Source organism: Semicossyphus pulcher, unplaced genomic scaffold, assembly GCF_022749685.1.
Source record: "Semicossyphus pulcher isolate SPU_LCO1_2020_fin unplaced genomic scaffold, fSemPul1.0.p SCAF_3, whole genome shotgun sequence".
Lineage (NCBI taxonomy): Eukaryota > Metazoa > Chordata > Actinopteri > Labriformes > Labridae > Semicossyphus > Semicossyphus pulcher.
In genome coordinates this window covers 7,729,962-7,747,034 of record NW_027211704.1, presented here as the reverse complement: position 1 = coordinate 7,747,034, position 17,073 = coordinate 7,729,962, and the positions used below count along the sequence as shown (strand labels likewise).

Sequence of the window (17,073 nt, the reverse complement as noted above, 5' to 3'; positions counted from 1 at the left end):
CATCTTTAGAAGGGAGGGAATCAGGCCCCGAAATCGGCTTGATTATCTTGTAGGGTAATCTTTCTTACTTTGAATGATATTAAAGAATAATTTAGGGAGAAAAATGAACATTATCTTTGCCCCATTGTGCAAGTAAGTTGGATGGGGATCGTCTTGCGGCTCTGAATCTGCTCCACTGTCAACTGCGATTAAGGCTGGTTCATTTTCATCCATGGTACTGCAAGTTAGCTGTGATTTCCTCTTTTGTCTGTTTGTTCATGATACATATTTTTCTCCTCATGCTACCTCTATCATGTGTGATATGCACTGATTGGTAGTCAAGGAAATCCTCTTATTTTTAAGTTGTATTGTCCCATTAATTAATCTGAAATCAATCTTAATGTTGGAAAGCTGGTGTGCAGTAATGCAAAATAAAAATAATCAATAATTCCCCTCAGATAATTTCAAGCTAAAGTAAGGTGTCTGCGTTGAAATGTCAGGAGTGGAAATGAAAGATTTTTGGGGACTTAAGAAAAAAGTTGTCAGGAAAAAAAATACTGGAGTAAAAAACAGATAATTGAAAATAAAAGTAATAAAGTATTTTGAGCTCGTCACTTCCCACCTCTAATCAGCACTCCCAGGATTTAGATTATAGGCTACAGTTATTTTTTTAGTGTGTCACATATCTACTCATGGAATATCTTCTGTGGCTATTTAAGTACAAGTATTAGATCAATTTAATTATTGGCAGATACTTCCTAATAAAAAGAACCTTTTATTACACTGGTCTGACTTCCTCCATGATTTCTTACTTCTGTTAAGGATCCGTAGCAGATGGTTCCGTCTCCATTGTAGCCGTCAGGACAGGTACAGGTGTGCGGTCCGCCCTCCTGCTGCTCACATTTTGCCTGACAGAGTGCACAGGAGAGAGGGATCATGGGAAATTCATCCAACCAACTGAGATTGCAGCAATCACAAACATTTACCTACTCTCTGTTCTCATATTTTAATAAAGGACTCTTTTATGGTAACTCGTAACGCAGACTTTAGATGATAAGAATTAGTACTTTAATCTTATAAGACTGGACATTGATGGTGACTGTTTTTAAAACTATTATCATTAAGAATTAGGGCTGCACGATATATCATTTAAGAATTGCGATGTGCGCGTGTGCAAGTCACAAAAAAATTGGACCAAGTCAAAAACACACACGGTGTGTGTCATGGTGATATGGTTGATGATAAGTAAAGTGACACATTGCAGAATAAATAACACATGCACATGAGACATAAATTCACGGTATGGATGAGGTAATAAAAATGCAGAAGTATACAGTGTGTAACAAATACTTTAATAATATGATACAGTAGATATGCATAGATAAAAAAAGTCGCTGCCATGCAGTGACTGGTGGATGAGTTACAGAGAAGTATTTTGATCAGAGAGTGATGCTGATGTTATAAAGTCTGACTGCAGATGGGATGAGTAAGTGTTTGAAGTAAAAACTGAGTCTTATTTTGAAAGATGTGTGTGTGTGTGTGTGTGTTTACCAAATTATGGCATCCTCCATTCTTGTTGTAGCAGGGGTTAATAAGTTCACACTTAATACCATCCCCCATGTAACCAGTTTTACATACACAGTTGCTCTGCAGACAAACAGACAGACAGATAAATATACAATTCTTAACTGTCTTCTACAATATTTACAGTCCAAAGAAAGATTACTAACTTCAAAGCATGAGGAAATTATGAGAACCAAAAGAGGTGAGGACAGGAAGGGTAGTGTAGTGACCCCCGTTCACTGTTTTGCAACAAAGTTCCTTCACGTCATTATACTGTATGATTGTGATGAGGTCAAACATTATGTTAAACTGACAATCTTGAAGATTTCAGTTGCGTTCTCTTGGGTGTCACCTACTGGCGATATAGCCTAGCCTTCGTGCCGGCACTCCAGCCGGTTTCTCTACATCGGGGCCGTGCTGACCGGCATCCACTGTATGTAGTACACTTACTAATGATAAGTATCTCATACAACCCCATTTCAAGCAAACTGAACTGTCCCTTTAACCTTTAAGTTTAGGTTGTACAAATTCTAGGGACATTAAGTATTTTAAGATACTCAAGATATGAATCAATAAGCGGAAACAACTATGTAGACACTGGTGGACTCCTTTATTTATTTAGAGTTTAAAGGTTTAAAAAGAAGTGTGATCATATATTGCCCCAAAACACCCTTTTGTTTAATTCAGTTTATGTAGGCCCATGTTGTAATTTAGTATTTTTTTCTTTTTGTATTGTTTTGGTTTTGCTTTAAGAACATACTGTAAAAAAACGCAAAGATGGATCACTCTGGAAGTTACTTTAACTAATGTATAACTAACTGTTATTCGATGTGATTCTAAATTTAAAAAAAGTTAAATTAAAAAAAAGAAGTGTGAGACAGACGAGCGAAAACAAAAACTATGCTTTAGAAAACACTGCAAGTGTCGGTGGACCTGAAAAAGCACAACAACTGCTAACCAGAGGGAGCCGTGCATCCAAGACGGGCAAAATATGAAAAATGTGAAACTAAAAACATCATTAACTTATTAACCGTTATTTATTCTAAGTAACTGACTTTTCCAGGTCCGATGTGGATACAATCGCTGTTGGGGCCGCAGGTATTTTCCCTCTGACAGTTATTGACCTCCACACACACTTTGCCATCACCTGTCCAACCCTCGATACACGAACACGACGCATTGCCTGGACCGACATACAAACACTCTGCCTGTAGAGAGAAAGAGAGAGAGATGTGTTATAAAGGCAGATAAACAGCTGTGAGACACTCGGACACACTACAGTTTAATATATTTGATATCTGCAGGAAATTCATGTTGACAGAGCTGATCAAGGACACACTGACATTTGAGTTTATCTTCAGACCAGTTATCAGAGGGCTTATGCACAGTAAACTAGGGACAAATGGAACAGTAAAACAATTAGATGTACTGTGATAGTAAACACACAGGAGATTAAAGTTAGCTTGTTTTGAACACTGTCTTTCTCTGTGGCTAATTGTTTTCAAAATGTTTGTGTTTTAACTGAAGTTCCCTGAACAAAATAATTTGGGTGGTCGAACGTTGATGAGAGGGGAAGGCTGTATGATTTTTCTTTTAGGTAGCAGTGGAGGCAGTTTACATTTTTTGGAGAGGGCCTGACACAAGTCTCCTCAGGTCATGTTTTTATTTTCTTTATATTTATGTTGTTTTATTTTGAAACTCACCATTGTGTCTGTCTTTCAGATCGCTGTGCCTCTTGCCTCATGTGTCTACCCCGCCCTAACTGGACTCACCTGCGTCTTGCTACCCCTTGATTGTCTCTGTATATATACCCTGTGTATCTTCCGCTTCGTTGCCTGTTTGTTGTGTGTTCCTTTGTGTCACCTCGTTCCAGCATTTTTCCTAGTGAGTGATTTTTGACTTACCTTTTGCCTGCCCCTTTTGGGTTACTGCTTTTGATTACCTGTGTATCAAAGCTGGACTGGACATTAAACTGCCTGCTTTTACCTAACTCTGCCAAGTGTAAGTGATGCATTTTTTAGCCAATAATAGTCATTCGATTGGTTGTGTCAGGGCCTTTTAAATAGTTTACTTTCCTCTTATTTGGAGTATATTTCAACCTTTTCCTGGAGATTTATATTAAAACAAAAAAGATAAATTAGATCAGACTTTACCATCATTGAATTAATCATTTAGGATAACTTTACGCCTTCAATGTTGGAGCTGTAGATCAGTTTCAGTTTTAGTTTGTACATGACTTGAGTCCATCTGTGTATTGGTAACTTCTGATTTAAAAAAAAAAGACTCCTACATCAGCCAGGAGAGGCATTTTATCTTTGACAGTCAAAATAAAGATCAACGTCAGAGACCTTCAGCCTGTAAACTTTGTAATCGGTCTGCTAGCTCTGAATCAGCTTTTAAATCAGGATAAAAATCTGTCTCCCCAACTCTCTTGGCGACTGCTAGCTAACATCCATTTAACAGCTGTTATGTAACTATCTTAAACAATTTTCTTATCTTTGGAGGATAATACAATCACTCCTGCGTCTCTTTCATGCATCTCTTTTTTTGTCTTTTACAGACAATTTCAGTTTCTTCACAGGCAGCTTAAACAATGCTGTGCTGTGGGAAGTGTGTGTGGTCTATATTTCATGTGCAAGCAAAAACTTGCAGACGAACTATTCTGTTGTTCCTATTTCTGCTGTTTGATCCATCTATATTGGGTAAAATTTAGAAAAGTTTATTATCCTTTTACCCAAAGTCAATTCTATCACAATCCCTTATGGAGATCGTTTTATTTTCCCAGACTCACGCACGCACGCACACACACACACACACACACACACACACACAAGCAGTAAGTCTTACATTTTTATCGCAGTCTCCTCGGTTGCTCTTCAGACAAGGGTTGATGGGAGGACAGGAGTGACCGTCACCCTCATATCCATCCTTACACAAACACCTGGTGAAACACACACACAGATTTGTTGATGAATAAACTCAGCAGCTGCTGCAGATTATCGGGCTGATTTTGGGCCTGATTCCCCCTTCCGACAATCGTAAGCAAAGTCCCGATTTTTTGATGGTTCTAAAGATGATCTTGCCAGATGTTCCCGTGGTGTGAGGTACGTTAAGAGGGATTTTACTATGCAAGTTTTTTCGTTCTGCACCAACCAGCAATAAAGTAGCAGCCTGGCGTGATTTGGTTAATTTGCTTTACTAACTACTATTGCGATAAATCTTTCAGCCCTTATATCAAGGATGTTTAATTGTATATGATCATCAAAACGAGGAGACGACTGACATAAGACAAATTGTTCTGAGTGTTATCACTTCCTTACACAGAAGGGTTGAGATGATGGGAAAATGCCACAACTCTGACATTGAAAATAGGCTTAATCCTCTGGGCACCATGAATGTATTGAGTGAAAGGTCATAATCACTCCTAGTTGTTGAGGTATTTTACTCAACAAGCCGACCAACAGAGCCATGGGAGCTGTGTTATCATTGCTAAAGAGTAGCAGAATTATTAATAAAATTGACTCAAAATCCAGCTAACAATTACGCAACTTAAGCATGTGCATGACGGCTGCGGGACGTGTTCATTTTTATTTTAAATGCATGAAAACAGATACAGAGAGTCGCCCCGAAAATGTAGAGAATAGGAGGCTCACCTATTTTAACTTTGAGCCGCGAGCAGTTCTCGGCCAAAATACACGTTGAAAATCAACTTTTCCAGGAAGTTATCTGATCAATAAAGTCACTCACAGGCTACTCATTGCAGTTCCTGCTTCATTTTCTTTGAAATAAAAAACGCAGTCATAAGTCTCCCGCAGGCCATAAGTTTATATGTTAGTAAAAATAAATAAATAGCATCATGTTACATACGTAACTTGGGTGTGATCCGTCCCTCTCCCCCTCGCTCGCTCTCCGTCTCGGCACATACGGTTATTTTCGCTGTGTGTTAATTAAGGTGCAGTTTCTAATGTAAATATGATTGTTTTCAATTAAGACCCACCCACAGAAACTTTTAAAACAAAGACCCGAAACAACCCCTGGATATGAGCGCTGTGGACATGGTGAGGACAGCGGACGAGCAGCGGAGGAGCAGCCCCCACCTACTCCCCCGAACAAAGTATCCAGAACCATGTAGAGAGAGTCGCGTCAGTGGAGGTCCAATATGCTCCATGATCCCCCATTGCGATGTCGCACCTGTCTCTCTCTAGAGCTCTGAAAGTACCATAACTCACTCAGTCAGTCAGTCAGTCACATACAGAGCCATGTGTAGGGCTGACCCCTGCGGTCAGCCAAAAATAATAGAGAAATAGTAGTAGTGGTAGTATCTTACATTGTATTGAGTCCGTTCTGTGTACAGTATGCATTGATGTGACAGTGTTTATGCAGTCCGTCAGAGTTGCAGGGAACAGCGGTCTTGTCACAGTTCTCCCCGGAGAATCCCTCCTTACAGGATCCTCTCCGACACAGTCCACCGCTGCCTGGGCGGTTATCACACACACCGTGGACACAGTGACACACTAAAGACACAAACACACACACAGGATTTCTTAGTCAAATAAAGTCAGACACGGTTTCCAATTGAATGATGCATTGCAGCCTCTAGATACAGCAAAGTAACACTTACAATTTGTAAGTGTCACATTCAAAATTAAAGATGCAGTTGGCTTATTGATACATTAACAGTAGTATTCTTCATTTAATTATAATTGTTATCATAAGGGAATGAGAGAGTGATTTCGAACACAGCGTTGGTCTTGTTCAAATATGTCAATTACAGTTAAAGCAGAAACAGGTGTTCAGTTACTTTGTAAACAAGGATGAGTAGCTGTTACCTTCGTCACAATTGTCTCCATGCTTGGATTGATCTGAGCAGAGGTGGCAGGCGACGCCCCCAAATTCTGAATGACAGCTGCATGATCCGTTGCCTTGGATACCGTCAAAGCACTGCATGTGATGGGGAGAAAAAGGAAATACAAACATATCAGTTTGGAAATGAGGCTTCAGTGACAGTGTTTGATTGTATTACTCACCGTTCCTTTGTCGTAGCAGGGATGCTGGAATCCACCATAACAGGGTTTACACTCCGGACCGTAGAAACCTTTACAGCACTCTGGTACCTGTTAAACACCCCCACACACGGATTAAAGCATTAAGAAACATAAAGTTTAACAGATTGAGGAGTATTACACTATTTGGCCACTGCACACTACAACCATCCTCACTGCAAAACAAAAACCCTCCAGATTTATAGAAAAACTTCTGGTTTTGTGTTAAGAGGATTCGTTGATGGTCACTGCTTTGTGTTCTTGTACTTTTCTGTTTCCATACAACTTCTATAGAAACTTTTATAACAATACATGATGAAAATGTTAGCAAAATGCTGCATTGCACAACAAGCAAAGACAAGAAGCCAGTCACAAAGTCTCAAACCTTCAGTAGGAAGAAGAAATGCTACCACTGCAGTGGGTCAATATGGTCCACACAGTCGGCCGACATAAGCACTGGCCCAGTGGCCCGGTATGTTTGTAACGCCCCGGGCCAGTAGATAAAGCATTTAACTGCCCCGGTGTGCCAGTAGGATCTACAAGCCTGAGCATGAGGTTGTGTGTGTGCCGACAGAAAGTAGGAGACGGTAAGCTTTTGTTTCAAAAGTTATTGTTATTAATAAACCTCTTTATTTATACACATATGATTATTTTGGTTTATAATAGTTACACAATTGAACACATATTCAGTAATAAGAACCCTGACATAAGGAGGAACAAAGTTTGACATTAAAATAATACTGAAAACAAATTATTTCAGGGCCACTGGTTTTAATGGCAGGGCCAGTGAATTTGGAAAGTAGTGCTCATCGCCAACTCCTGCAGTCAATGCAGTAACACCTTCTTTCTTAAAATAAATCTCCTGACAGTGTTCGCTGATCCCTCTCTCACCTGTTTGGTGGCGTTGCAGTATTTGGCGCAGCCTTTACTGAGCGTTGGCCTGAGAGGAGACGTGACGTATTCACAGCCAATCTGATGACTGTCCTGAAGACAGACACACAGAATTTGTTTGCTTTTCCTTCTTGTTTATAATGCTCACAAAGTGTTACAGGGAAACAAAGTTGTTTTATATCAAATCGTCACACAAATTGTTAAATATTTGAGTTATTAATTTTATCAAAAACTTAAATAAATGGGATAGTCCCAGTTAAAGTATGAAAAATGTACAATATTTATACCTTTAATAAAATATGTTGCAATTTTCCCCATCAATTTACTTTTGTACTCTATGATCCCCTGGATACTCTCAAGAATAAAATAAAGTTTTACAGTATTTGTTTTACCATTTCAGTGGTGCCTTCTGGACATTCAGTCTCAAAGAGGTAACTGCAGTGAACACACGGACCCTGAAAACACATTAACACACACAGTAAAAAACTTCACTGTTAGCATAATTGCTAGTATTAAAGATCCTATCTAGTGTATTTTCATGGTACTTTGTATTTACCTGACAATGTTGGCTAGCCACACTTTAGACAAGTATTTTTGAGGAATAACTTTTTATCTGTTCAAAGTCACAAACTATTCAAAACCATTTCAGCCTGCCCAAATGAGATCAAATTTAGCCCAACTAGTCAAAGGAAGTTAAGCTAATTCTCTTAAGAGTTAAATGTTAGCCATTGTTAGCTTGTGTGCTAAAGTTGAGCTTATCTTTAGATCGACCTGTCATCACTACTGTCACCCTCTGCTTACCACAGTGATCTTCTTCTCGATGATATCACAGTGTTTAGGCAGGATGGGAACTATGGAGGCCGGGACCAAAATCCCATCAATCATATGGATGATCCCGTTTGACGCTATGATGTTGGTGCTCTTCAGATGGATGCCCTTCTCCCCCAATAGGATCTGACCCTGGAGAGGAAAGAGGACAGCACTGAGTGTTCAGCTTGAATAGCTGAGGTTTACTGTATATTATGAAAGACACTGTGAAGAACCAATCAGGGAAACTTACATCACTGGACACAGTGATGGTTAAAATCTCATTGGCCATCGTTATAATCTGAGGGAGAGCAGGCAACTCTTCGACTGTCAGCTGCAGAAAGAAAAACAATTACATAAATGTTTGTTTTGTTTTTTGACCCAGTCCCATTTGTAATTGTGGTTGTGCTAAAGGAAAGGTCACAAAACCTTAAGGGTTCATCCACTGTAGAGAGTCTGGGATCAGGAAATATCATGATAATTTGTCCTCTTAGATCAATATGTGTATAAGTACTGTCTTAGATTATTAGATATTCTTCAGTGCACTAAAATGTTGGACAGGAAGGCATTTCTTTTTTATTTCTTTACAAGCAGAAAAAGACAATCTCAGAAAGAGGAAGGAAGCAGTGAGGAGGTACTGATCAAAGGATGAATACATGTAGAGGATTTGAGTAAGGGCGTCTTACCACAGCTTCTTGGAAAAAATGGTTTGAGACATATGTCTGAAGTTTATGCTTGGCCTTGAAAAAGAGAAAATGTCATTAAAAAACCTGTTAACTTTCACAAAATCGTATTCAAGCTTAAATGCCAGGTAATTTACAGCTTGGGTGGTTTGGGGGCAGAAAGCCACACAAATGGTCAGCTTTACTGCAGATATACTGCCTGTATGTTGTCTGCACAAATCACAAATAACCTGAATAAAAAATAAATACTCGATATAGTAATTTCACCTACTTCACGCAGCATATACATGATGCTCCCGTCTCTGGCTCGGTCAATGGCCTCGTTGGTTGGGATGAACGCAGTCAGGGGTTGTGGACCCCGCAGTGGAAAGGGTGTCTCGCAGTTCTGCAAACACAAAAAAAATCTATTGGAGCCAAGGATGAAGTTTCTGTGTGGAGTTCATATGTTCTCCCCGTGCATGCATTGGTTTCGTCCGGGTCCTCAGGCTTCCTCCCAGAAGTCCAAAGACATCGTCAGGTTAACTGGTGACTCGAAAGACCCTTATACACTGCCAGTTCAAGGCGGGATTATTACTCCTCTGTTCAATCTTCATTTTCTGACGACTCCTCCGTTGTTGGATGCATCACCGATGACAAGGAGGAGGAGGAGTAGTACAGAGGACTGATGGAGAGCTTCATCGCATGGTGCAACAGCAACCACCTGAAGCTCAACATCAGCAAGACCAAGGAGCTGGTGGTGGACTACCGGAGGAATAGGAGGTCCCCTGCCCCAGTCATCATCCAGTGAGAGGAAGTGGAGAGGGTGGACTCACCTTGGGCTCCAAATCAACAATAAATTGGACTGGTCTCACAACACTGATGCCCTCTTCTGGAAGAGACAGAGCAGGCTGTTCTTCCTGAGGAGACTCAGGTCCTTCAGTGTTTGCAGCAGGCTCCTGAAGGCCTTCTACCAGTCTGTAGTGGCCAGCGCACTGTTCTTTGCTGTGGTGTGCTGGTGGGGTGGCATCAAGGCTAGTGAGACTAACAGACTCAACAAGCTAGTGAGGAAGGCCCGCTCTGTGGTTGGGCTTGAACTGGACACTCTGGAGTCAGTGGCTGAGAGGAGGATGAGTGACAAAATTAAAGCTATCCTAGACAACCCCTCTCACCCTCTACATGATTAACTGTGGCAGATGGGCAGCACATTCAGCCAGCACCTAATCCCACCCAGTGGAGCCGGCAGGGCGGAACAGCACAGTGTGTGTGTTTTACAACGCGCTGTTTGTTTACACCTCGTCCACCTTTGCTTCCACAACGCCGAAACGCAACGTAAAAACATACACTGCGGCAGCTTTACGCCGGCGTTGCTTGGTTAAATGGCAAAGGCTGCACAGCGACTGAGCTTCGTTACGGCGCTGAGGCGGTACGGCAGTGTAAAAAGGTCTTAAAACTGCCCGTAGGTCTAAGTGTGAGCATGAAAGGTTGTCTGTCTCTCTGTGTCAGCGCTGTGATTGACTGGCGAACCGCCTCTCTCCCAAAGACAGCTAGGATAGGCTCCAGCCCCTCGCGACCCTGAGCAGGATAAGCGGTATAGATAATGGATGGATAGATGGATAATACTTGGTGATTTCTGATATAAAAGGTCAGTAAGCGTTAGTTAAAAACTAATTCTCCAAATGACTTGTTCAAAAGAAGAATCTTGGGAATGGGTCCTTAAAGCTGGGGTAGGCGCCCTTAAGGAAACCACTTAGATTCCAAAGTGTACAACCTTAACATTTCAACAAATGTGACAAAAATGCTACTAAAATAATTGTCTACACTAGATTTGATAAGCTCATAATGGCTTAATTAAGAACTATATGGCATCTTGCTCAACAAAACACAATGAAAAACGTAAAGTACGATAATGCGTTTGGCTGGGATTTCTGGAGGGCGAAAATGACGTAGAATTAACATGAGATGTAAAACTAGATTATTATTGTCTTGGAAGCTTGTTATCCAGGCATGTTTATGTTAACGTATTAAGTTAGAGCAGATAAATAACACAGTGTTTAAACATTACCTTACATTTTGGCTTTTATGTTTTTGGTTTTAAGGAGGAAAAAAGACTCCAAACCATCTCTCTATAACTTGGACAAATCCAGACAATCACTGACCTGCCTTTCCTCGTTGTGATTGCAAAGCAATTGGACAATCACTGTTCAGGAGATGGGTTTAGTGCCTCTCAGGTTTGACTGATTTCTTCTGGTGTGTGGGTAAAAGCAAACACCTATGTGACTTTATATGTGAAAACAAAATACTCACATCAACCAGAGACCGGAAGCGGTTGTATCTGTCGTCCTTAGCCAGAATCTCTCCGATTGTCTTATCGGCATACTGGGCACAAGAAGAACATGACGGTCAAATGACTGATATTCCCTGTCATAGATTAATCAGCTGAGTTAAGTACAGTAGGTTAGACTGCACTGTTTATTGCAGGTGACTCTTCACTAGTGCATTAAGGCAGATCATTACAAACAGCATATTTGTGAACCACATTTTCCTCTTCAACGTTTGATTATCAAAATAATTATTTTACTTTTTGCATTTTCAGGGAGTGTTCCATATTTGGTGTATCGGCCCTTTAATTTACCTGTTCATCACGAGGAGGCCTTTCAGCAGCCGTGTATGTGATTGGCTGGTCGATGATATGGATGATCCCATTGGCTGCTGGCAGGTCTTCCTGGATGATAGTGTACAGTTTGCTGGGCTCTTCCATCAGGATGAACTTCTACATTAAACAGAGAGAGATGATTAGCGTGTTTACGTGCACCTGATTGACCTGGTTTTTAAAGCTTTATGCACGTAGATTTTACACACTCGTCAGAAACCCCTGTGCTCTCTTAGTACAGAGATGTCCTCTCATTGGGCCTCATTCACTAATCTCTGCATAGAAACTTTCTTAATCTGCGCACAGAATAAGTGCATACGCAAAATCGCCGTCAGATTCATGACACGTGCGCACCAGACAATTTTGTTCTCACCACCGTGCGTATGTTAGTGAATCAGAATCATTCTAAATTGACAAGCGTGTGTCCGCAATCTGCATACTACCACGCCCCCTTTTCTCTATATAAGGAGATCCGCTCAGCGTATCAGGAAGAGAGTGTCGAGGTGAAGACAAGTTAAAAGAGGAAAAAGTTGCAAGAGATGGCCCCAAAGGAAAAAAACAAACAAAAAGAATTTCAGCACAGCGGAAATTGAGGTAATTGTGTCGGAGGTGGAAGCAATAAAAAACACACTTTTTGAAGCGTGTCCTTAGGAAATTAAGCTTGGGCTTCAATAACTGAGGCTGTAAATGCTGCATGTCCTGAGGTTCGGACCGTTGCTGAGGTAAAAAAAAAAAAAAAGCTGAAAAAAAGGAAGGAAACAGGTGAAGCACAAGGACCACCTGATCTGACAGCGCAGGATGAGAGACTGGCTGCAGTAATTGAATCATTCATATCTGGAATTTGTCCACACACTGAAGGTGAAAGTGATGATATTCAACAAGAACCTAAAGGTAATTAATTTCAAAATTTTAAGTGTTGCTTTGTAATTAACGAGTGCAAGTCAATCCGAAAAAAACATTTTATTCAAGTGAAAATAGCAATGCTAATTGCAACGATAAATTAATTAGAATTAACAATTTAATTTGGTCAATGCATTAGTAAATTCACGGTTTTAATTGACGTCTATTAAAGGCTTTTTTTTCGTCGTACGCATGGTCAGAGGAAGTTCTAAATTTGTTCGCAGTACGAACAAACTCAAGTAAGAACATAATGATGACACCTATATTTGTGTGTCAAACATACGTACGCACGGTTTAAGATTTGTGCGTTTATGAATGAGGCCCATTGTCCTCGACACACTGATCGCAGGCTTGACTCCCGGTCAGTGACCATTTGGTGCATGTCATCCCTCACTTTCTCCTCCCCACATTTCCTGTCTCTCTTCAACTGTCCTAATAAATTATCTTAATTAAAAAAAAAAACCTTACATTGGATTCACAAAGTACTGACTAATTTAGATAGCAAGAAGCAACTCCAACCAGGAATCAGAAAGCTATTCTTTCTCCTTTTGTTATTCTATATTCTTCACCATGATAAGATGTCACAAATTAATCTGAAGACAGGCTTTTAACATTTTAGGATGAAAGCTTGTAGACCGTGAAAAGTTATGAATTAAAATAAAGTAAAAAGTAAAAATTACCACCTGATTTGCCTCAAATGTATCAGTTATGTATAAAGTTTAACCCTGTTCTTCAACCTGCAGTTACTTGATGTGTAAAGACAGTTTTGATAAGGCGGCTTGCAACACACACCCATTATAATAAACATGAGTTTGTCAGTCAGGAAATATGTGTTTAAAAGGCTCCACCCACTGTGTGACTCACAGCAGATAAACAGGAAAGACAGTTAATTATTCACTGTTCATGAGAGGAGGCACAAGCTGCAGGACGGAAAGTCTGACAATAAAACCACAAAATCGCCAAAAAGTCGTCCACTGAGAGACTACAGCTGCAGGAGGTAACACTGGATTTACTGGAATACTGAACACTTGAACTTTAACCTGTTGCTGATTGCACAGAACGAACTGAAGGAGCGACAAGTTAAAGTGAAAGTAACTTTCAGGGAACTTTCTAGACTGACTGACTTCCTCGTCTGCTTGCTGTGTTTTTTGGCTTCCCTCAGAGACAAAATGTCCTCCAGATCAGAGGTTGATCTCTCCTGTCCGATCTGCCATGACATCTTCACGGATCCTGTCGTTCTGTCATGCAGCCACAGCTTCTGTAAAGGCTGTCTGAAGGAATGGTGGAGGGGGAAACAATCACCGGAGTGTCCATGCTGTAAGAGAAGGTCCTCAAAGAGTGATCCGCCTCGTAACCTGGCGTTAAAGAACCTAAGTGAGGCCTTCTTACAGGAGAGAGATCAGAGAGCATCAGGGGAGTCTGAGGCTCTCTGCAGTCTGCACTCCGAGAAACTCAAACTCTTCTGTCTGGACCATCAGCAGCCAGTTTGTGTTGTCTGTCGAGATTCAAAGATACACAACAACCACAAATTCAGACCCATCGATGAAGCTGCTCTAGATCAAAAAATGGAGCTCCAGAAATTCCTGAAGCCTGTCCAGGAGAAACTGAAGATCTTTGAACAAGTTAAAGGAAACTGGAATGAGACAGCAGATTACATAAAGGTCCAGGCAGGAAGCACAGAGAGGAAGATTAAGGAGCAGTTTAAGAAGCTTCACCAGTTTCTACAAAAGGAAGAGGAGGCCAGGATCTCTGCTCTGAGGGACGAAGAGAAGCAGAAGAGTCGGATGATGAAGGAGAAGTTTGAGGCTCTGAACAGAGAGATAGCGGCTCTTTCAGACACAATCAGAGCCACAAAGGAGGAGCTGAGAGCTGCAGACGTCTCATTCCTGCAGAACTACAAGGCTGCAGTGAAAAGAGTCCAGCAGCGCCCTCTGCTGGTGGATCCAGAGCTGGTCTCAGGAGCTCTGATAGACGAGGTCAAACACCTGGGCAACCTGAGCTACTACATCTGGAACAAGATGAAGGAGATGGTCTCCCTCAGTCCCGTGATTCTGGATCCCAACACAGCTGACCCAGGACTCGTCCTGTCTGATGATTTGACCAGTGTGAGGTCCGGAGAGCAACAACAGCTTCCGATAAACCCGGAGAGGACCAAATTCTCCTGCTCCGTCCTCGGCTCTGAAGGCTATAACTCCGGGACTCACAGCTGGGAGGTCGCGGTAGGAGACAACAAGGACTGGGAACTGGGCGTTTTGGGAAAATACATCCAGAAGAAAGGACGGCAACAGTCTGGATTGTGGAGAATCATGTTCTCCAACGGTAAACTCACCGCATTCTCAACGTCAGATTCAGAGAAAGTTCTGCCTGTGAAGAAGCAGCTTCAGAAGATCAGAGTTCATCTGGACTTTGATGGAGGACAACTGTTGTTCTCTGATGTGGATTCTAACACACACATACACACCTTCACACACACCTTCACTGACACCCTGTTTCCGTACATTTACACTGAGAATAATCTCCCACTCAAGATTTTACCTATCAAGTTGCGTGTGATGATGAAGACGAACAGTGAAACATCATTACCAAAGAGAAAAGAGACAAAATGATAACATCTACTGTATGTAAGGTCAAATGTGTCAACAGTCACAGACTTTGGCTCTTTTACTAATAATCTCTGGCTAATTAGACCACTTAATGCAAGGCTGCACATTGGGCTGCATAAGGCTGTTTTATGGTAATGTTAGATCTACAGGATTATTCCATAAATATATTTGAGTACTCTGATTTTGTTTGCACAGGTTATTACAGATTTATCTATAAAAAAAATGGGATGGCAGGCTATATTGGACTGGTTGTGTAAAAACTTCTTTTATAGAAAGCAATGGGGAATCTGAGCAAGGCATGACCAAACTAAGTACAAAGATGCATAGCTATGTACATGATGAGGCTGTATCACGCTTTTATAGTTCACACTGTGTTTATATTCATAAGATAAAATAAGCTTAATTGATCCCCCACAGGGGACATTTACTCGTTACAGGAGCTCACAAAACAGGCAAATTAAATAAAGTATTCAAGTAATAAAAAAAAGACAAAAAGTAGGTGGCAATTAACAGATTTAAAAAATATGACGATATAAATAATAACAGTAGCGAAATAATTAAAAAACTATTCACACTATGTACACATTTCTCCTTGTCGAAAGATAGAGTTTTTTATGAACATTGTGGTTGAGAGGGATGGTGCAGTCTTTCTTTACGTTGACTTGACTTGGAATGATTTTCAAAATTATATAGATATGTAGTTATCATTATAGTTGTTCTTGGTGTGGGCGGACCTTAGCAATTGCATAACAATCGGGTAAGCAAGAGAAATTGTGATACTTCATAGTTTTCAGCAGGTCAGAATTTCAAATTTTGATACGATACTAGTAAAGAAAAAAAGATACTCGATACCTGTTTCGATATCTCATTGGACATACAGTTAATAGTAATGAAAGGCTTAATGAGCAGGATTTTCCCAAAAAATAATGTTTCTTATTATTTGATATTGTTTAGACTTCTCTCAATTATCATCATAAACATAAGAAGTGTTTAGTTGTGTCTGTAAATGCACAGAATCTGCCCTTCATCTGTATTTTCACATTTTCTTCCCATTCTGTGTTTGGGATATTTCCCAGACCAGGTGTCTTCTGTAACGTTGCTGTATGAGAGCTGCAGGTGAGGGGGCGGAGCAGACAGACACACACAGTCAGCAGGTTGAAGCACGACTTCAGCTGCAGACAAACTAAATCCTGTACCTTCCTGCGGCGTTGTACAGAAGAGTAGGCTTGTTAGTTTGTTGTTTAGAGCGAAACCGCTGTCAGAAATTACAAGTTTATTTTTCCATAACTTTATTTACATTAACGGCGCTCGCTGTCTTCACTTCCTGTCTATGTCACTCGACCACCACGTTCACTCTCTCTTTCTCGCTCGTGGCAGATTTGGGTTGAAAACTGATTAAAGATGTGTGTTTTTCTTTGTACCGTTTTCAAACGCGTGGTATTGAAAAGTATCAAAATAACGAAAATTCTGACAACCTTACATCACACTGAAACTCTGTAGGGCTGGGTGGATGGTTGATGATGATAAAATTGTTGATAATAATTATGATTTGAATACAATGGTTCTTATTTAGGTGTAGTGCTTACTAGTGATTGTGGGGATGGAGATGTGATGATGTTTGTACAGATACAATGACATTGAACTATTTTTATGAAGCAGGATGTTGGGATGGGTCAAAATGCTTTGAGAGATCACTGGAATGAAAATAAAAAATTCATTTCTGTAGCAGAAACTAAATAATCTGTGTATTTTTCTGATTGTGGGATCAATAAAATGAGGTTAAATTACAGTTAACGTTGCCTTTTTCTGTATCCTCTCCTCCTCTTTATCGAGGCATTTTAACATTTATAAATCTTAAGGACTTTACCATCGGCAGAATCATAGCTGCTAAACATTCAACTATCATTTTAACTTCTTCAGACGTAGATCAAAGAAATTGGGCTTTTTAAACTTAACACTGATATTTGATTTCCAAT

At 40.5% G+C, this 17,073-nt stretch overlaps 2 protein-coding genes across 2 annotated transcripts in view; one reads left to right on the top strand and one right to left on the bottom strand.

Moving 5' to 3' along the window:
• stab1 (stabilin 1) overlaps nucleotides 1-17,073 on the bottom strand; it is a 63,244-nt gene that overhangs the window by 36,552 nt on the left and 9,619 nt on the right. The window contains exons 13-27 of the mRNA XM_069677687.1: nucleotides 11,577-11,714; nucleotides 11,249-11,320; nucleotides 9,237-9,350; nucleotides 8,969-9,022; nucleotides 8,536-8,616; nucleotides 8,277-8,435; nucleotides 7,868-7,930; nucleotides 7,476-7,568; nucleotides 6,570-6,656; nucleotides 6,372-6,483; nucleotides 5,870-6,056; nucleotides 4,390-4,483; nucleotides 2,598-2,750; nucleotides 1,531-1,626; nucleotides 792-887 (exon numbers count right to left, since the gene is read on the bottom strand). Of these exons, the coding sequence (XP_069533788.1) occupies nucleotides 792-887; nucleotides 1,531-1,626; nucleotides 2,598-2,750; nucleotides 4,390-4,483; nucleotides 5,870-6,056; nucleotides 6,372-6,483; nucleotides 6,570-6,656; nucleotides 7,476-7,568; nucleotides 7,868-7,930; nucleotides 8,277-8,435; nucleotides 8,536-8,616; nucleotides 8,969-9,022; nucleotides 9,237-9,350; nucleotides 11,249-11,320; nucleotides 11,577-11,714 (1,599 nt within the window). The remainder of the gene's footprint in view (nucleotides 1-791; nucleotides 888-1,530; nucleotides 1,627-2,597; nucleotides 2,751-4,389; nucleotides 4,484-5,869; nucleotides 6,057-6,371; nucleotides 6,484-6,569; nucleotides 6,657-7,475; nucleotides 7,569-7,867; nucleotides 7,931-8,276; nucleotides 8,436-8,535; nucleotides 8,617-8,968; nucleotides 9,023-9,236; nucleotides 9,351-11,248; nucleotides 11,321-11,576; nucleotides 11,715-17,073) is intronic.
• Nucleotides 13,400-16,869, top strand: LOC138605433 (nuclear factor 7, ovary-like). Its single transcript, XM_069677686.1, has one exon. The coding sequence runs from the start codon at nucleotides 13,664-13,666 to the stop codon at nucleotides 15,098-15,100; it is 1,437 nt and encodes a 478-aa protein (XP_069533787.1). The 5' UTR covers nucleotides 13,400-13,663; the 3' UTR covers nucleotides 15,101-16,869.